A 21,877-nucleotide genomic window follows, 5' to 3' on the forward strand; every position below is an offset into this window, starting at 1 on the left:
AGAACTTTGCCAGGAATTCCAGAAATTTAGCGATGAAAACTTTTAATTTAGCCTAATGTCAGGTATTGGTTGCTTTAAAGACTTAGCACAAAGTGCCAGTGTTTCAGGATGTTCATACTTCAGACTCAGATGGTTTTAATCTGGAAACACAAGGAATTCACAATAATTAAAAGTTTTGTCTTTAGCATTTAAAAATCCTTATCTGCACCATCTACAGAGATTAATGAGGGTTGTTTACTCATGGGAACATTTTACATTTCTAAAATTAACTCGGAAGTAAGAGCTAAGTTTTTATATAGCAGCTTATCAAATCTGTGGAGCATCCCAAAGCATTTTGCATTCAATGAGTTAATTTCTAACTTTAGCTGCACTTGTTATGGAGGGATACATGGATTGAATATTTTACGTAATCCACTATTGGAGTTGAAGATTTAAAGTTAGGATGCGTTTGTTTACCAGCCTGACAAACAGCACAAAGCTTTTGAATTAGTTTTAATAAAACCTGAAAAATCACAAAAAAAAGGCCTTTGAACCTAAGCCAGTGACCAAGAACATCGGTTAATGGTTACCGAATATGTTAAATTCTTGTTATCCTCCGGGTTATAGGATCTTTACCAGTGTTTTCAGAATAAATTTGGCCCCCTTCTTCATGAAAAGGGAAACCTAATATGATTGCTTGACTAACTTTTATCAGGAAGTGCCGATGGCTGACGTGAAAACATTCCAGTGATTGAGACTGACCATTTTTTAGGCTGTAGAACTTGGTATAACAGCAGGTGAAAGATTTCCCCAATAAAATTACAGCATTTCTTAAAATCATATCATCTTAGATTATTAATCTAAACATATAACCAAAAGACTGAAATAGTTGAAAATAGATTGGTAGGTTACAGAACAATTTGCAGAATGTGGCAACTTAATATGATTTTAATTGGTATGTCTTATTGTTGCAATCACTTTAATACATGATTGATGTAATTTTTTGGAGGTTATTTTGGATCCATATGACTGTTCATTGTTCCGAATTTTCAACCTGATATGCATATAGTAAACAAATTGGAAAGTTAACTTGTCTCTATAACTTTCCGTGCCCTCAAATGAAACTTCTACAAAATTGGCATGAAAATAATTATTCTCACTTTGGAGTAAAATGATAGTTGGGAAATAGGCTCAAAGGAAACTTGCTTATTATTTTCTGAACCAAATGTGATACAACTTTATTGGATTGCTGTAAATGTCGGTACAGTACCTAAAATGATTTGCATCTCTTTATGATAGGAATGATGAGATTGTGATGCCAGAGGAACAAACTGGTTTTGTCAAGGAGAACTATATATGGAATGTACTCTTGAATCGTGGGAACTCACCAGAAGGCATTTTCCTCCACGTACCCCCTGGAACCTATGATCATGACCTATTCACCATGACTTGGGGTCCCACCATCGCCGCACTTTCTTATGTTTTTGACAAGAGCTTAGATGAAACAATAATACAGAAGGCGATATCTGGTTTCAGGTAAAGGTTTTGAAGAATTAATCTAGAATCTTGCACATAAACAATTATCCTTTTTTTAATAAACAAGAGAACTCCACAGAAGTAAACAGGAATCCATTTTTGTCCAAAGGGCAAACGTAGATCAAGCAATACAAAAAAAATGCAGTCATGGTTTGGCTGAATTCTGTGTGGAGCAATGACAACTGATGTTCCTGTGTGTGCAGGCGTGTGTGCGCTGCTGAGAAAAGTAGTTCTTCAGAGTGAAGCGCTCTCCTTCCATTATTGCTTTAGTGAAACTCCTTTCCTTATTTCAATTAAAACTATTTCCAACACTGACTGCACTAGTAGTTTTGAGTTGTAACTTTGACCAGTTAAGTTATTTTTTCTGTGAATCGTTGTTGAATCTGATTGTGTTTGAGAAAGATTGACATCATCAGAAACTCCAATTATCACAGAGTGATCAAGATGTACAGCATGGATCAGACTCTTTGGTCCAACTTGCCTATGCCTACCAAATATTCTATGTTGATCTAGTCCAATTTGCCTGAGTTTGGCCCATATCCCTCTAAACCCTTCCTATTCATATACCTATTCAGATGCCTTTTAAATGTTGTAATTGTATCAGCCTCCACCATTTACTCTGGCTGCTCATTCCATACACATACCACACTCTGTGTGGAAAAAGTTACCCTTAGGTCCCTTTTAAATCTTTCCTCCCTCACCTTAAACCTAAACCCTCTAGTTTTGGACTCCACTATTCCCCCTATTCATCCCCCTCATGATTTTATAAACTTCGCCTCTCAGCCTCTGATGCTCCGGAAAATATCCCCAGTCTATTCAGCGTCTTTCTACAGCTCAAACCGTCCAACGCTGGCAAAATCCTTGTAAATCTTTTCTGAACTCTTTCAAATTTCACAACATCTTTCCAACAGCATGGAGACCCAAATTAAACAGTGGTCCAAAAGTGACCTAACCAGAGTCCAGTAGAGCTTAACATGACCTCTCAATTCCTGAACTCTATGCACTGATCAATAAAGGCAAGTGTCCCAAATGCTGCCTTTACTACTTTTTATACCTGCGACTCAGTTTTCAAGGAACTATGAACCTGCACCCCAAGGTCTCTTTGTTTGACAGCACTTACCAGGACCTTATTATTAAGTATGTATATCTTGCTCTGGTTTGCCCTACCAAAACACAGCACCTCACGTTTATCTAAACTTCATCTGCCACTCCTTGGCCCATTTAGTGTCATCGAGTCATAGAGATGTACTGCATGGAAATTGACCCTTCGGTCCAACACGTCCATGCCGACCAGATATCCCAACCCAGTCTAGTCCCACCTGCCAGTGCCCAGCCCATATCCCTCCAAACCTTTTCTATTCATATACCCATCCAAATGCCTCTTAAATGTTGCAAATATACCAGCCTCCACCCCTTCCTTTGGCAGCTCATTCCATACATGTACCGCCCTCTGAGTGATAAAGTTGCCCCGTAAGTCTCTCTCATATCTTTCCCCTCTCACCCTAAACCTAAGCCCTCTATTCTGGAGTCCCCGACCCCAGGGAAAAGACTTTGCCTATTTATCCTATCCATGCCCCTCATAATTTTGTAAACCTCTAATAAGATCACCCCTCAGCCTCCGATGCTCCAGGTAAAACAGCCCCAGCCTGTTCAGCCTCTCCCTATAGCTCAAATCTTCCAACCCTGGCAATATCCTTGTAAATCTTTTCTGAACCCTTTCAAGTTTCACATCTTTCCGATAGGAAGGAGACCAGAATTGTACGCAATATTCCAACAGTGGCCTAACCAATGTCCTGTACAGCTGCAACATGACGTCCCAACTCCTGTACTCAGTACTCTGACCAATAAAGGAAAGCATACCGAAAGCTGCCTTCACTATCCTATCTAGCTGCAACTCCACTTTCAAGGAGCTATGAACCTGCACTCCAAGGTCTCTTTATTCCGCAACACTCCCTAGGACCTTACCATTAAGTGTATAAGTCCTGCTAAGATTTGCTTTCCCAAAATGCAGCACCTGCAATTTGTCTGAATTAAACTCCATCTGCCACTTCTCAGCCCATTGGCCCATCTGGTCCAGATACTGTTGTAATCTGAGGTAACCCTCTTCTCTGTCCACTCTTCCTCCAATTTTGATGTAATCTGCAAACTTACTAACTGTACCTCTTATACTCGCATCCAAATCATTTATGTAAATGACAAAAAGTAGTGGACCCAGCACCGATCCTTGTGGCACTCCATTGGTCACAGGCCTCCAGTCTGAAAAACAGCCCTCCACCACCACCCTCTGTCTTCTACCTTTGAGCCAGTACTGTCTCCAAATGGCGAGTTCCCCCTGTAATCCTTGAGATCTAACCTTGCTCATCAGTCTCGGAAGGGGAACCTTGTCAAACGCCTTACTGAAGTCCATATAGATCACACCTACCGCTCTGCCCTCATCAATCTTCTTTGTTACTACCTCAAAACTCAGTCAAGTTTGTGAGACATGATTTCCCATGCACAAAGCCATGCTGACTCTCCCTAATCAGTCCTTGCCTTTCCAAATACGTGAATGTCCTGTCCCTCAGGATTCCCCCCAACAACTTGCCCACCAGTGATGTCAGGCTCACTGGTCCATAGATCCCTGACTTGTCCTTACAACCCTACTTAAACAGTGGCACCTCGTTAGCCAACCTCCAGTGTTCCGGCACCTCACCTGTGACTATCGATGATACAAATATCTCAGCAAGCAGCCCATCAGTCACCTCTCTAGCTTCCCACAGAGATCTAGGGTACATCTGATCAGGTCCTGGGGATTTATCCACTTTCATGTGTTTCAAGAATCCAGCACTTCCTCCTCTGTAATATGGACATTATGCAAGATGTCACCATCTATTTCCCTACAGTCTATATCTTCCATATCCTTTTCCACAGTAAATATTGATGCAAAATACTCATTTAGTATCTTCCCCCATTTTCTGCGGCTCCACACACAGGTCTCCTTGCCCTATTCTCTCCCTAGTTACCCTTTTTTCCTTAATGTATTTGTAAAAACTCTTTGTATTCTCCTAATTCTATTTGCCAAAGCTATCTCATGTCCCCTTTTTGCCCTCCTGATTTCCCTCTTCAGTATACTCCTACTTACTTCATACTCTTCTAAGGATTCATTCGATCTATCCTGTCTATACCTTACATATGCTTCTTTCTTTTTCTTAACCAAACCCTCAATTTCTTTAGTCATCCAGCATTCCTTTTACCTACCAGCCTTTCCTTTCGCCCTGACAGGAATATACTTTCTCTGGGTTCTCATTATCTCATTTCTGAAGGCTTCCCATTTTCCAGCCGTTCCTTTACCTGCAAACATCTGCCCCCAATCAGCTTTTGAAAGTTCTTGCCTAATACCGCCAAAATTGGCCTTCCTCCAATTTAGAACTTCAACTTTTAGATCTGGTCTATCCTTTTCCATAATTATTTTAAATCGAATAGAATTATGGTCCATGGGCGCAAAGTGCTTCCCCACTGCTTTCCCTTCCTCAGTCACCTGCCCTGTCTTATTTCCCAAGAGTAGGTTAAGTCCGCAACACAAATTCCCAGCTCGGCGAACAGAACCACAACAATGAGCACCCGAGCTACAAATCTTCCCACAAACTTTGAATTCTTACAGATAGCTGAGATCTCCTTATAAGTATGTTTCTCAATTTCCCGCTGACTATTAGGGGGACAAGGTGCCTTTGTACTCCAAGGTGGCCTCCTTCTACGTCACCAATTTTGGTGTCATCTGCAAACGTACCAACTATACCTTCTGTATTCACATCCAAATCATTTATATAAATGACAAAAAGCAGTGGATCCAGCAACAAACCTTGTGACACACCGCTGGTCACAGGCCTCCAGTCTGAAAATCAACCTTCCACTGCACCTCCTGTTTCCTACCTTTGAGCCAATTATGTATCCAAATGGCGAGTTCTCCCTGTATTCCATGTGATCTAATGTTGCTAACCAGTCTCCCATGTAGAACCTTGCCAAATGCCTTACTGTATTTCATTTAACTTGAACTTACACAACAACTAAGATAGCTAAATGAGTATTTCCAGATTGTTTCCAATTGTTAACTCTTGTTCTCCTTTGCTAATTAAGTTTGACCATTTGCTGTTTTCAGTCTTAAATACAAAAACAAAACATACTCCATTATTCGTAAATCCATTTAATTGAAATGTGAACACTGATTAGTAGTTCTGTTGAGTGATCATTTCTCTCTCTCTCCCATTTCCAGAAAATGTGCAATGATTTCAGCTCATTATGGACTAAGTGATGTGTTTGACAACCTTATAATTTCACTGTGCAAGTTTACAGCTCTTAGCAGTGAGGTTGGTACTTGATAAAACTTCATTCTTGCAAATATTAAGATTTCTTTTAAAAGTTGCTGAGGTAATTTAACATTTGCTCTGATTTTGTTAGCAATAGTAATGAAGAAATTTATTTCAATCCAAGATTTAAATTTGGGTCAAGAGTTTCACTTTGTTTGTTTCTGGGTAGGAGTTTGGTGTTCATGGCAGTTAACTTTAAGAAAGTGCAGTATTCATGAGGGATACACTTTGGTCTATTCCTCGCTCCTTCTTATAAGGAATAATGCAATATAATTGCCAGGCGTCTTTGAGATGCCATCAATAATAAGTATTTTGGAATGTGGTATGTGTTCCATTATGATATTTTGGTAAAATATCTTAGCTGGATGCAGATGATGAAAAAGAAGTAAAATAGAAGATTTAAAATTATTTGATTTTGAAGCTATCCAATGTTCGTTTGATTTAACTATTAATTTGCCAGAATTACTGAATGGTGGGTGTCAGAGAATGGTGAACAGTTTCTACACACCAGGTTCCCAGGATCCAGATAGCAATATAAAACTTGTCTAAGACAAACCTATTTTCAACATTTTGTCTGTTTCAACATTAACTTTTCTGCTTAATCGTAACTGACACCAGGTACCACATCATTCACATGGCAACACGGTGGCTCAGTGGTTAGCACTGCTGCCTCACAGCACCAGGTTCGATTCTAGCCTTGGGTGACTGACTGTGTGGAGTTTGCACATTCTCCCCGTGTCTGCGTGGGTTTTCTCCAGGTGCTCCAGTTTCCTCCCACAAGTCCAAAGTTGTGCAGGTCAGGTGAATTGGCCATGCTAAATTGCCCACAGTCTTTGGTACATTAGCCAGAGGGAAAATGGGACTGGGTGGGTTGCTGTTCGGAGGTTGGTGTGGACTTGTTGGGCCGAAGGGCCTGTTTCCACCCTGTAGGGAATTGAATCTAATCACTTCTAACCAATGAATTGACATTATTTAACTTTAACATCTTTCCTGAGACCTTATTATTGTCTTTGACTGTAGCTCTTTTGGGGCATCTTTAGCAAATAGATTTACAGGAGATGGGTATGATGTTTGAAACAGGCTTATATGAGCAATATAAATTATTGTTTTTGCCACAAGCCTTCAACAGATCACTATTTTGGCCTCAATTTTCTCATGAAGGCTGGGAAGTATAAATAAATGAATCCCAACAAATTGTGAATTTTATCTATATTTTGGTACAGTATTATTGGACAGTGCATCTTAAAGTTGTAATCATTTTAAATTATTTTCGTATTTCTAAATGTTTGTGCAGTCAGTTTGAATCTTCCATGGGTGTGAAGTTTACAGTTTTGAATTGGATTATCAAGATTCTCTGGAAAAAATCTATCTACAATATGAGAAGTATAAAGCTTGAAAGATTTCTCTATAAAATTTGTATTGAATTTGCTTTCAGAATTGTCAAACAAAAGTAAGCAAATAGGTTTATGTAGGAAAGCAATCTTGAGGAAAGTACAGAATTAATTAAAACTGTGTGCAGAATGCCACAGTCCTATTTCAGGATGAGGAACCTTTTGAACATATGAATAAATTATTTAATGAGGTTTTAACATGGTATGACCGATTGCAAATTTAGTAGCATTAGTACTGTGAGCATTGAACTGGATAATGACAAAATCTACAAATGTAACAAAAAAGTTAAAATGAATAATTGAAAATTATAAGTCAACTGGTAAACAAATTTCTTGCGGTTTTAATAAAAAAAAAGGACCAATCACCATAAATAGCCAGCACCAAGAGGACTTGGTGCTTAAGTAAGTTCACTAAAGTTTTGAATTGAGTAATTGTGGAGAAAGTTATATTATTTTTCACAAACCTATTACAATTAGACATTTTATAATGCATTGATATGCAGATATATCTTCCATTTCGTTGAGTTTTATTGCAAATTCTTTCTAAATTCTGATCTGTCAAATGTTATTTGCTGGTAGATCATTCACTTGATGTTCGAATTGGCCTGAACATGTGACTTGAACATTAACATTCTAATCTAATTTCAGCAGTTCATACTATAGATATTGTCCTCACTTTTGAGTTTCAAATAACACCTGCTTTGATAGAACAGTGGACATTACTTTTTGCTCTCTGTCTTAATAGACCTGACGAAAAGTGGTCAGTATGGTGAAATCTTGCTTCTCATTAGCCTCGTGCCAGTTTTTCCTTTCATTTTGCCCCACGTTTCTGTTTTTCTATCTCACTGCAATTCACATTGCTCATGTACTCTTCCTGTCTACGTCAAAATCTAAATGAAACTAATTCTGTGCTAATTGAATTTAATTTTTTTTTCAGGGTTTGCAACCTGGGCTTGACTCCTTTTGATTAAATCTGCAGGATGCAAATTTGCTGTGCTGTCCACCAACCTGTTAATCCATTGTATTGTACTGTTTTCCTGCAGACTGTGGAAAACCTTCCAAATGTTTTTGGTAGCAATTCAAAGGCTCAACTTGCAGCCAAGACTGTGTTTAATTTATCTCATCGTCATGGTGACATTCTTCGAGAAGGATGGAAGAACATTGTGGAAGCAATGCTGCAGCTTTTCCGTGCCGAGCTATTGCCCAAAGCCATGGTGGAGGTACGCATTTTCTCCTCTCATCATTCAGTTAAATGCTGATCAATAGTTGTTACCTGTGCACAGAGAAGAAAATTGACATGTTTATCACAAAAATGAATGCCACTGTGTGTTTTCAGGTTTTAAAAAATATGCTAACCTGCGGCAAATGTATAACAGAAATCCAGATAGCTTTTGATGTGTCGACAAAAGCATGTTAAATATTTCACAGTACATTTTTCAGAAAGTGGTGACATAATTTTTAGATCTCTCCTAAAATATTGAAATAAAATAATAGTCGAGGAAAGCAAAACTAATCTAATGATGTCCATGCTATGCAAATTAATGAAATAAAAATTAATACTTAAAAATGTGCATTCATTTTTGAAAATAGTATTCCACATGGTGAGTTCCAGGAATTCTTTCAGTCAAGTACAGATTGATATAACCAGCATAACCCTGCCCCAAATATTGAAAGCACAGTGTGATATCATTTCACTGGTACTGTACGAGACAATTTTCTCATTCTGATTAAATTAGTTGACAGAATGATTGCAACATCTCATAACATTGTACATCAAATGTCATAGCGAGTAATTGTAGCTCTGAACCATCTCTTGAACTCAATAAAATGTACTGAACAAAAACTGAATGAAAGCGTAAGCAGCAAAGGTACAAATAAACTGCAACATCAACATCTGAACAGAACCAAAATTGGGTTGATTTCTTTGGAACCCATTATTCAGAGCTCTCACTGTAATATGAGAGATTCTGAAGGGTGCTTGACAGTGTAGATACAGAAGTTATTTTCCCAGCTGAAAATGTGGAATATAGTCCAAGAATAAGGACTTGATCATTTACTGCTGAGATGGGAAAGGAATTGTAATGTATGTTGGAGCAGATATCTGATTTCATCTTGCTTTATTTCTCAATTCTTAACTTGAAGGCTGTGCAAGAGCAGTGTATTAAAGGAAGGAACAAAAGGTGAAGTCAGCTCCTTTAACTTTGTCATTAAAAGACAGCTAATGAATTTAATGCTAGTGTTAAAGATCTAAAAGAAGTGACAAGCATACAAAGGTTCTCTCATTTTGGCTTTGAAAAGAACTTTAAAAAGGCTGAAATGAATAACAGAGTTTCACAATAGGAGAGAACAATGTGGAATGAGAGTGGAAGAATTGATTGGGACAGAAAATTTTAGACCAGAGGACTGATGAAGAAGCAGAGAAGGAGAAAATGAAGTGCTAATACTGAGGTTTGAATTGAGCACATTGCAGGATGGAAAGTTGGATTCGCATGAGATGAGGCAGTCAATATGTTACCCAATGTGATGTTCACCCACACTGAATGGCATTGTTAACAAATAGATCTAGTCTGCTTTTGCTCAACAGCAAACTAGGTTATTTAGGATTTTAAACAGAAACAGATATAATGCAATGTTTTGCTACGTTTATAACCCTAAACTTTGCTTTTAGAGTCAGAGCACAGATACAGCCCCTTCGGTCCAACCAGTCCTTGCAGATCATAATCCCAATTGAATTAGTCCCACCTGCCTGCACTTGTCCCATATCCCTCCAAACATTTCTTATTCATGTACTTCTCTAACTGTATTTTAAATGTTGTAACTGTACCCGTATTCACCATTGATGAAACGAAGGACACATGACCTGCACAAAGAAACTTTATGCAGAATTGGCAAAAGGATGCAATAATTTTAGCTTTTTAGTTTCCAGTATCTGCTCTATACCTTTTGTTAATGTTTTCTCTAATCTGTTTTAAGGCAGTGGTTCAATCTTTGAGCAGTTGGGGTGGAGTATTATGGAATGTAGTCTGGCAACATGTGAATGAGAGAACAATAGTTCTGTGTTAAATGGCTGATATTACTGTAATTATAGCCAAATTAGTACCAATTTATGCTTCCATGATTATCAGGTGGTTCTTAATCTGATGTCCTAAACACTTAGCATTGGAAATTCAGTTCTTCACTGATACAAAATGCTGGTTATGTTAATCTGTTGAAATTTGAGCGCAATATTAATCTCAGATACACTAACAGACTGTTGTGATTTAAAATTTGCTAAGTGCTAAATTAGCTTTAAATGCTTGGAATTGACTTGTTTATTTCAGCCTGTCGAGTCAAAGATCCCAGTTAATTCCTTTGTCAAAACTCTTGTCATAATTTGAGAAACAGATTTCAGTAAAAGGCATTTCAAACTCTAAATTGTTGTGTTTCCTTTGATTTCAATCTAACACTAATCAGTATTGTAATAATTACAGCCTTGTAGAAATGCACATTTTTCCTCAGTAAAATTCCATTGTAGTGGGGCTGGAATGATTGTAAAGTTATCCTCTCGAAAGTGCTGGGCCAGCGGTTTATATTTAGGCAGGAATGGTTGGACTCATGAATAGTTTTAGTGCAAGCTGTGTCTTTCATTTTTGTAATACTGCTGGAATTTCATTTTAAGATGAGGTTTGACTTGTGTGTTTTAAGTAAAATTTAGTATAGTGTATTATCCTTGCTCATCACCCCAAGATGAAGTGTTTTACCATGTTCCCCATATTAGATTAGTGCAGCAGAAAAGTTGGTTGAGTATACAGGGGTTGTAAGCTGTAGGGCCATTCGAGACCTTCAGAGAAAAAGTGATGAAATCATTCTGAGTAATAATAATAATATTTGAGTGCAACTGGTGAGCTTCATTTACTTTGTAAATGTCACTGAATTTGAAGGGAGATTAATTTCAAGGCAATGTCAAGCACAGCATCAGGATGATGCTGCTCAACAATGTATTGTTATAGTTGATGCCAGTGATCATGTTCTGTTCATAGTGATGATGGCTTTAGATTTGAAGACTTCTTACCTTCAATTGGGATGATTTCTCATTTTTACAAACATGCCTGAGGTTCTGAACCTTCATTGTGTGGCATGCGTACTTCAATTTGCTTGTATCTCCACCTGTTGAGTGTTTACACTTCTATTTATTCCTTCATGGAATGGAAATGTTGCTGGCTAGGCCAACACGCGTTCCTGAGCCCTTATCAAGGGCAATTAGGGATGCATAATAAATGTTAGCTAAATCGATGATGTCCACATCCCATTAACAAATTAATAACCAAGTAACTCTAGCCAAAGGAAATCAAAGGAAGTGCTTTAGTAAGTAAAGACTAGTCATTATTATCTAACTTTGCTTATAACAGTGTGACATTGCCACCTGCTGTTCAATTCCCAAATTGTTGATTTTCAATATTTCTGAATCTTTTCCTTCTGATTAAATAGGTCTGTTAAAAGCTTATGAAAAGTACTTTCCAAATAGAAGTAGAGACAGCAGCCATGTATAATATTCTCATGTTAAAATATGAAATAACATTGAAACGCTGACACCGAGGTTTCCAGATCTTAATTGTTTTGAAAACCTGATCATTTTGATATGAAGTAATGTTTTATTCTTTCCATCGCTGTTTAATCTTTAAATGTTCTTAATTGCTGTTGTACCTGTCTTGCATTACATAATTACTTAGTTATGCTGACAGTTTTAGCTTAAAGCCATTTCTAAACTTTGTTCTTAAGTTATTTAACTTAAGTGCAAATGACCAATTATGATGCTGTAAATCAATTTGTTCATGTAGGTTGAAGACTTTGTTGAACCCAATGGGAAAATCTCTCTCCAACGTGAAGAAACCCCCTCAAATCGGTAGGATTTACTCCATTGAGTGACTAAAATTGTCCTTGACTTTGATGTTAGATTTGCAGTGTTATTTGGCAATTAGCTGTGGCCTAAAAAGGACCATTAAACATTCAACTCCAGTAGAGAGAGAATTTATTAAATGTAATTTGAGGGGCTCCAATCACCCAGCATGGGCTAGGTGTGGAGGCAGGGCCTGCATGATCTACCAGAATTGTGATGATGTGTCATTCTATGTCACAGCCTCATCAACTCGAGCACCACCCCCTCTCCTTTCAACACTCGAATTACAAAGCCAAAATTGTTTCAGACTTTTACTTGTCCTGTTCATTCATTTTGGTATGGAGAAAATGTGCAAATTGGTGTTTGTTTGTGTTGCTGTGGGGAAGTTGAAACCTACTGTAGTGCTCAAGGAAGAAAGTAACTAAATTCAGAAGGAAGCTCGAGGGAGAAAAGGTGGGGACGTAGAGGGGTTGACTTGATAGTTGGAGAGAAATATGTTGAGGGATATTGATGAGAGCAAAATGTGAGTGGGAAGATGAGGTTAAGCACACGGTGGAGGGGGGGTAGGAAAAGAAGAGTGGAGGGGAATTGTAGGGGACAGAGGGAATGGAGGATGTTTGGCTAATTATTTGAGAGGACACATTCACTGAGTTTCATGAGAGACCTGCAGCTTCCAAAAACCGCAACCACCTTTTTTTCCACTCATCTGTTCGGTTTTTTTCAATAAATAAACAAAATAGTTTCTCTTTGAACATAAAAAGGTCAACTTAATTCCCTGTGAATCTTCTTTTGTGTTACAATTCAGCAGTCGTCCAGCCAATTTTAATTTTCAAATACTGGACAATTCTGGACAGTTAGCAGTGAAATGTGGGTTGAGCAGAGGGGATAGCAGTAGGAGTGCTGAACAGTTTCTTAGAGTTTGAGTTAATGTTGTTAGATGGAAGTGGACTAAGGATGAATTTTATGTTCATTGCTTTGTCATGATATTTTGCTCCACCTTCACTTCTTGGGTGACAAACAAGCAGGATATGTACTAAATGGTATTAAGAATTCATAGTTCAATATGTTGTTCTATTCCATTCTTGTTATTTAAAGCTACCATTGTAAAATGAGTTCTGTAAAATATATCGATCTGATATTAGATACTTTGTGCTATGCTGTAAACTTCTTGGGCAGTGTGGTTTTGGAAAAGAAAAGTGCATTTCTAAAAATAAATTTTGAGTTAGATAGTGATTTAAAATATTATGTACTCAACCTGACCACATTTTCAACAAAGATGGACAGCACCCTTTAATAGCTTAGATTGTTTTGAAATTTCTGCTACAATTTTTGTCCAGCTTTTTGACAAAAAATATTTTCAGAATTTGCAGAGGCTGATATGTTTTCTTTTGGATTGCAGTGGAGAGTCGACAGTCCTCAGCTTTGTTAGTTGGCTCACATTAAGTGGTAATGAGCAATCCAGCCTGAGGGGACCATCTATAGAGAATGAAGAGGCCAAACAAGCAGCTCTGGAATGCATTAAGGTAAATTTACTTCGTGCTGCTTCACTGCCTGGAAGATCTTTTTTGACTTGGAAGATGGTTTATATTTGGTGGATGTTTGTATTTGCTAATTATTAAATGCAGCTTAATCTTCAATGAAAGTTGTGGTTTGAGAATAGGAAAATGGCACTTTCTTATCAATAGTTCATCAGCTCAGACTTACTGCATTATTCCATTTACGATTTCTTCTTTCTTTCTCCCATTAATTTTGTTTATATCATTTTTAATGATCTTTTAATGGGTTGGGTGAGGATCAGCCTGAATTTTATTCTGAATATATCCTTATTAATAGAGATCCAGAAGAATTTAAATGGTTCTCTTCCCAATGCGTGTTTACACTCGATAATGAAGGGAGGAGGTGATCACATATCAGTGACAGATTTTGAATTTAAATTGTATAAGTATCAGCATGCTCTGGGTAATAGCACCCTATGTAAATGCAACAATATGTGCCTTTAATAAAGGTAAAGTTGCCATAGTCTTACCAGACCATAGGGCTACTCTAACGTTTTAACTGGACAGCAGATCAACAATTGCAGCAGCACGTCATTTTCCAACTGTCTATCTCCTTCTACAGAATCAGCAGACCCAACTTCACCTTTCCCATTCGAAGATACTAGAGGAGCCACGAAACCAATCTTTCAAAGTCATTATAATATAATGGTAGCGCACTTTCTTGTAGTTGCTGTACCCTGAACTTGTTTCAGTTTTACAATCTCCTTCCTTACATTGTGTAAAAAATAAATATTTTAATTGACATTTACTAAAAAAAATCTGATTCATATCCTGTTCTTTTACCCCCAAAATTCGAGATATTCATGTAATGTGATTATTTTGCAAACAATTTCATATTATTTGACTTCAAGTCACAGCAGTATGTATTTGTTAGCTGAATATATGTTTGGCAGCATTGTATGCTATTCAGGTGAGTGACAATTAGTCATAAAAGCTGAAATCGCTGGAGAAACTCAGCCGCTTTGGCAGCATCTCTGGAGAGAAAATAGACTTAAGGTTTTGAGTCCAGTGACCCTTCAGAATTCTGTTTTCTTTCAACAGATGCTGCCAGAACTGCTGAGTTTCTCCAGCAATTTCAGCTTTTATTTAAGATTTCTAGTATTGGTAGTCTTTGTTTTATTTGAGTGACAACAAATGACAGCTGATCTTAGAATCTTCAGCTTTCTGATTTGACTTTTTCATTTTAGCAATGTGACCCTGAAAAGCTGATTACAGAGAGCAAATTCCTTCAGCTTGAGTCTCTTCAAGAATTGATGAAGGTAATTTATAAACAGTACACAAATGGCGATCGTCATTGCAAGTGTTTCAACATGGTGTTGGGTCTTAAGCATGGTCAGCTGCTAATGTATCCTGTCCTATTAAAATGATTGTAATGAGGTAAATCCAAGCAATTACTTATTTGTCACAGAGATTGATGAATGTTGTTGGAGGACAAGTTGCAAGAATTTGGTAAGGAGTTCAACAGATTAGGGTGTGTAATTGATGCATATTACAGGGGCACACCGTATTGAACAAACATTTTTTAAAATAAAATTACAGGATTGGCCATGTTGCATTCATGATGGAACACTAGCTTAATTTTAATATTTATTCTTTGGAAATTTATAAGCTTGTTTTGATTAGAAAAGCTTTATTTTGGCCATATTCCTTGTTAAAACATGCTTTTCTAATCTGGAATTTCATCAGGCTCTCATTTCTGTGACACCAGATGAGGAGACCTATGATGAAGAAGATGCTGCATTTTGCTTGGAGATGCTCCTGCGGATAGTGCTGGAGAACAGGTAATTGGGAAGCAGTTGGCCCATTTCAAGTTTGTCAATTTGTGATTAATCTCGGAAGCTAAATCCAAATCAGATTTATTGTCACTGAAGCATAGAGCAGAAAAACAATCTGTCCCTTCATTGGATTCTTTTTGTTGTGGGGGATGTTGGAGAGTAAGACAATGTCTCACCAATTGTTCCAGATAAGTTCTCCTTTATTTTCTGGATGAAACTGACAAGTATTAGCATATATTTTCTTAGTTAAAAGCCCATCACTGAAGTTTAGCTAATCTGTACAATTCCTTATATTTTAATACACACTCGTGAAGTATAGAGAAACCAGATTTCCAGAGACATACAAGAAACTGTTTGCAATTTTGAAAATTGCATTTCGTAAGTTACTTCAGGTGATTCAGGTGGAGATGATGAAATATATCACCAGAATCCTTATTATGCTAATAAGATGCTTTCTTTTATCAGGAACATATTGTTGAAAGTCATTTATCACAACTTCCTGGTCCAGTTGTTAAAGATATATTTAATATTTGAGAAAGTGGTGAGCAATGCTTAATTTAATTTGTCCTTTGTTATTCCTTGTTTAGCTTTGTCAGGGTTTAATCAGCAGCCATATTGTGGGCCTTCCCCTGTTGAGTATCTAATTAAAAGTAGGCCAAGATGTTACAGAAAACAGCAGATTTCCTATTTGTACATGATTTTTACAGCGCAATTCTGTTGCTTTGCTTTCCTTCGAATAAAGGTTCTCTATGCTCCTTGAGTCAACTTGGAGTTTCAATTTTGGGACCAAGTATCCGGCTTCTTTGTGTGGCAGTGTTGGGTAATCTTAAGACTAGTCAAACATCATAGCTAACCAGACAGTTTATTCTTCCAGTTTTCCAGGAAAAGAGTAACAAAATGACACCAATGAAAAATAAGGTTACTTTTAAGTCCTCTTTCCTAACTAGTTGATTACATGATAGGTTAGGTTCAGCAGTTCCCCTCCTTTGAACCACATGTGTTAGTTATTTCTGCCATGACTGTGCCAGCGTTCCCGGTTTTCATATCATATTTCATTCTTTGCCCTTGCTTTTGAAAGGCATTTAGGCAGATAGAATGATGATGAGAATTGTCGAATGGGTTTTGGGATTGTCCAGTGCTTTACGTACATGGGTCTAAGTTATCATCTAATGTCGCCAATTGGCAATCATTGGATATTAGAAACACCACCTTCACCCACAGATGCCAAGTGGATGAGCTATATTGGCCTCCTTCCGAAGATGCCAGCAGTCTTGAGTTTATTTGATTCACTCCATGTGATATCAAGAAAAGGCTTGAGGATTTGGATATTGCAGTGGGCAGATGCAGTGAGCCAAAAACCTTTTCTCTGAAGCATGACAGTTCAGTGATTCCATAACCATTGACCAGAAATTGAATTAGACCGGCCATATATGGCTACAAGAGCAGGTCAAAGGCTGAGAATACTGCAGTAAGTAACTCTCCACTAAAGTATACTCCTGTGTACCACCCAAAAGGCAGAATTTGGGAATGTGATGTGGTACTCTGGAACTGCATGAATCCAGCCAAGTGCAACAACACCATCCAAGCCAAAGCAGTCCCCTCAATTGGCACCACATCCACCACCATAAACATTCAGTCCCTGCAATATAGTACAGTAGCAGCAATGTGTACTATTGTCAAACTTTACATGAGAGGCTGCGTTTGATTTTTTTTCTCTTTCATTCAAGAAATTAGTGAACTAATTTTGGAAAGATAAAATTTGCTGCAACAGGAAATGAAGTTGCAGAAAAATGTCCAAACTGATGATAATTTTTATTTTTAAATTAGTTATTAATAAAAATGACCATTAAATAAGGCCAAGCAGGAGAAAGAGCTAATAAAATCTTCTTTGTCTTTTTCGGTTAAGAAGCAGAATTAAAGAGAGAAACAAAAGTCTATGGCCTAAGTCCTGATCACTAAAGAAGGGGGTCAGAACATAGTTTTAAGGTCAGAGGGAAAAGACTTTAAAAGACAACTGCGGGGTAACGTTCTCACGCAGAGGGTGGTACGGGTATGGAATGAGCTGCCAGAGGAAGTGGTGGAGGCTGGTACGATTGCAACATTTAAAAGGCATCTGGATGAATATATAACAGGAGGGGTTTATGGCAAAAATCATATTGGGATGTCTGGTCAGTGTGGATGAGTTGAATCAAAGGGCTTGTTTCCATGCTGTATGACTGACTGAGCCAAGCTGAAGATTTGGGTTTAACCAACTCTGACTTTGGTTTTTCTCTGGTTAGTTCACACTCCATGCTGACCTTGGTGAAATTCATGTGAAAATAGGCTACCTTCTAATCTAGGTTCTCCTCTTCCAGCCTTCATTGTGGACCTAGGTAGAGGGATCGAGTGGCACAATATTACCTGTCAGTCACTTGAACCTGTGACATTTGATGATTAATATCAGCACAGGTGTGTCTGTTCCCCCTACAAACTGGCCATGTACCAACCTGGCTATCTGATTCTCTTACATCAAGTTCTCCCTTCATTACCCTCTCCTTTAAACCAATGAAATCTTCCCAATCCCTGTTCTGCAGATTTGCCACTTCCTTGCTTCAAATTGACTGAAGCCACTTTTTGTACTGCTCAAATTGGTATATTTCTCTCCCTTGTTTGCTGCTGATACACACTTAGAGAGTCTGTCTCTTGTCAAAATCTTCCAGTTATACTTGCATACAGTTTGAACAATATCTTGAGTGAGTCACACTAGGTGTTTGGGTGGGCTCATTGGGACCCAGAAACTGCCTGCTAGATAAGCCTGATCAAGAAGCAATGCAGCAACTCATCAAGGCACCATTGACAACATTTTCCAAACCCATGATTTCTAACACCAAGAAGAACCAGGGTAGCAGGTGCACTTGAACATCACCACCTGCAAAGTTCCCCTGTAAATAATGCACCATCCTGACTTGGAGCTGTATTGCTTTTTCCTTACCATCTTTAGATGAAAATCCTGGAACTCAGGTAGCACGTAGATTTACTTATACCAAATAGACTGTGGCAGCTTACCACTGCCAACTTCTCAAGGGCAGTAAAAGCAGGCCTGGCCAGTGGCTCCTGCACCTATGAACAAAAATAAAAACACTCACCAGTCAAGAAGACTTTTATGGAGTACCTCTGTAGATTCTGTAACTGCAGGAATTCACATTTCTCCCACTCTATGATTACTTCAGCAAAACCTGAATGAAGATGTGGTTCTCTTTTATTTAAACCCTTTTTTTCTCCTTCCATCCTAAAGAGATCGAGTTTCGTTTGTCTGGCAGACTGTACGAGATCACCTCTACCAGTTGACTGTTCATGCAACAGAGCAGTGCTTTCTTGTGGAAAGAGCAGTTGTCGGTCTTCTCCGCCTGGCAATACGGTTACTGCGCAGAGAGGAGATCAGTCAACAGGTATTGAGAGAAACTGCAACTGAACTTATAATAATGAAGCTTTAAATTATTCTTTTTAACTTCAATTTGTTAACCCAGCCTTTTATTAATGGGCATTAATTGGTTGTTGAAGTTTAACTTTGCAACTTAGGGCAAGATTTTAACTTGCTCTAAACCCATTCGCTTGTTGAGTTAAAACTAGACCAATAGAGTAAGAGAATATGAGAGCAAAGAGCTGTTGGCCCTTTGCACATGTCTAGTTGGAAGAAAGCTTAATCATATTTCTATCCCTTTATCCATAGCCTTTTCAAATTGAATTTTCAAGATATTTTAGCCCCTTGTCTTAATCAAGAAATAAAAAAAACTTCTTTATTTTCTCCGAACCCACAATAATTTTGAGCAGTCTACCCTAACCTCCTTTGCTCTACTGTAGAGAGTTCTTAGCTAAAACTTTCATTCTTGTTTTAATCTCTTGTCTGGTCTTTCCATGACCTTGACATCCTTCCCCAAATAAGGTGGCTAAATGACTGCCCAGCCAATAAGTTATGTAGTTTTTGCATTATTTCTCTTAGATTTAACTCAATTAGATTTTTCCAAATGGAAATTGAATCATTGGAATAGCAGCTATACAATTATCTTTCACAGAAAACCATCTTTTCGGCTATTTCAATTCTCTGCAACGTAGAGTTGATGCAGAAGGAATCCCCTTTGGATTGACTAAGATACTTGCTGCAGCTTCTTGACTTTCATCTGTCAGAAAAGGCAAAGACCATAGGGCCAACCTCATGGATATTTAGGAAAATTCAATGATGTCAATGGGAGAATTTTTTTTAACTGACACAAAGATAATGTGGAATATTTTGTACTCAATAAGATGTGTCTACTGCAGACTAGGCTGTTCAACTTGATTCGCAACAAATTCACAAACATTGACACCCTCCACCACTGATTTACAAGTAGCAGCAGTGTGAATCATCTAGAAGATGCTCTGTCACAACTCTCCAATGTTCCTTAGCACCTTCCAAATCAATGAACACTAGCCTCTAGAAGCATAAGGGCAGCTATATAGAAACAATGTATAAACATCTGCAAATTCTCCTCCAAGCCACTAACAATTCTGATTTGGAAATCTATTACTGTTCTTTCACTATTTCTGGTCAAAATCCTGGAATTCCCAAACAGTATTGTGGGTGTCCTTGTACCAAAAAGACTATGGTGCTTCAAGAAGGCATCGCACCACCACCACCTTCTCAAGGATAATTAGGGATGGGTAATAAATACCAGCGATGCCCAAATCCCCTGAATGACACTGTTTTAAAAATTTGAGCACTACATTTGAAACTCAGCAGATTTGATGTCTGGTAAAGCACATTTCACTCTGTACCCCAGAATCCCTCAGTCACAGGCTTGTAAAGACCTTGTCAGTACTCCTACGCAAACAGGAAGTTGATTATTTGATTTTACAGAGATTCTGAAAAATAGAGAGTATATAAATTGAGTAAATCGACTGCTTTCTTTCAAATAGAGCTTTATTTTGTTCCCTCATGTCATGAGTACTTAACATAATCCAATGAGAACTCATTGGAGGAATGAAGAATCCAATCAACTGTTCCTGAGGCATTTGTGATTTGTTTTTGTGTACTCCCATGATGTGTTATCTAATGGCAGTTTTAATTAAGTTTCAAATACCAGAATAAAACCAATTGAATGAGTTTTTATACAGAATATTCCCTTAATTTTTTTCAGGTGCTGCTGTCCCTACGGGTTCTCCTCACGATGAAGCCAACTGTATTGTCAAGAGTGAGCCGACAAATTGCATATGGTCTACATGAGCTATTGAAGACCAATGCTGCCAATATTCACTCTAGTGATGATTGGTGTACCTTGTTTACACTCTTAGAATGTATTGGAGCAGGAGTCAAACCTCCACCTGCTCTACAGATAACATCAGGAGCCGATAGCCATGATGCAGGTTAGATTTACAGAATTACTCAGTAAGAAGCCTCAGTGCTGTTACAGGGATAAGCTTTGCCTGCTGATAAACAGCTGGTGTTTGCTTCATTTCAGCTGTTTTAAAAACAACAGGAACATGAGTAAAGGTAAGGGGAGGCAAAAATACAAGAACCTAAAGAGAATGGTATTCACCTGGTGCTTCAGCTACTTTTTATTGTAAATAGAGGCTTAAGAATCATCTTACTTGGTATATTTTATAAGACCCCTTTAATTTAGAAAGAACTCAATTAATACTGCTTGGTCCAAATGTTGAATTTGACCTGAGCTTATAAGTATAAATAATGGCAGATTTAATGATTGATAAGTAGGTTGTAACATTAATGCCAAAAAAGATAATTAAATTTAAATGGTGAGTGATGTTTTCATTTTAAATGATATGAAGGAGGAAACTGGAGCAGTGTTTTGTAATAATTAACCATTTAATATCCTTATCCACTTAGTGATAACAAAAATGACAAATATTATAATTAGTGCTCTTCAATGAGAGAGTATTGCTGAGGTTTTGTAGCTAATGGAAAATGTCTGTTAAATATTTGCAGCTTAGAACAGCTGAGAAAGATATTTTCCTCCTTAGATTTACAGATTTTGCTTGTTTTATTTAAAAAAACACCGTTCCTATAGAATTGCTCAAGTTTGGTTTTTATAGAGTACACTTCCCCCTACTACTGCTTTCTTGTTGTAAGTCTCAAAGTACATGTTACTGCACAGTGAGCAGGAGATGATCTATTTTTGAGTCTTTGGATCAAAGTTCACTCTGCGTTACTGAGTGTTTGAACTTCTGTGCATAGTAAATGAACACAGTGTCTGCAGTACTCCCACTGATCATATCTGCGATATCATAGGATGTAGCCAATCCAAATTAGGTTCAACTGACATGGAGGTGTGGTTTTCAAATATATTTTAGTGCATCAAAATAAATGTTACAGCAATGCACTAAAGTTTCCTTTCTAGGTCGGGCATATGGGAAAATCGGTGCACAAATGCTGTGCTATTGTCTAATT

At 37.8% G+C, this 21,877-nt stretch overlaps 1 protein-coding gene across 7 annotated transcripts in view; it reads left to right on the forward strand.

Moving 5' to 3' along the window:
* Positions 1–21,877, forward strand: part of gbf1 (golgi brefeldin A resistant guanine nucleotide exchange factor 1) — a 256,975-nt gene that overhangs the window by 215,393 nt on the left and 19,705 nt on the right. For all 7 annotated transcript variants that reach the window (XM_060854381.1, XM_060854380.1, XM_060854384.1 and 4 more), the window contains 9 exons: positions 1,279–1,515; positions 5,765–5,858; positions 8,293–8,469; positions 12,067–12,131; positions 13,525–13,648; positions 14,869–14,940; positions 15,368–15,462; positions 18,731–18,884; positions 20,610–20,835. In XM_060854381.1, coding sequence (XP_060710364.1) covers positions 1,279–1,515; positions 5,765–5,858; positions 8,293–8,469; positions 12,067–12,131; positions 13,525–13,648; positions 14,869–14,940; positions 15,368–15,462; positions 18,731–18,884; positions 20,610–20,835 — 1,244 coding nt within the window. The remainder of the gene's footprint in view (positions 1–1,278; positions 1,516–5,764; positions 5,859–8,292; positions 8,470–12,066; positions 12,132–13,524; positions 13,649–14,868; positions 14,941–15,367; positions 15,463–18,730; positions 18,885–20,609; positions 20,836–21,877) is intronic.

This window comes from Hemiscyllium ocellatum, chromosome 43 (genome assembly GCF_020745735.1).
Source record: "Hemiscyllium ocellatum isolate sHemOce1 chromosome 43, sHemOce1.pat.X.cur, whole genome shotgun sequence".
Lineage (NCBI taxonomy): Eukaryota > Metazoa > Chordata > Chondrichthyes > Orectolobiformes > Hemiscylliidae > Hemiscyllium > Hemiscyllium ocellatum.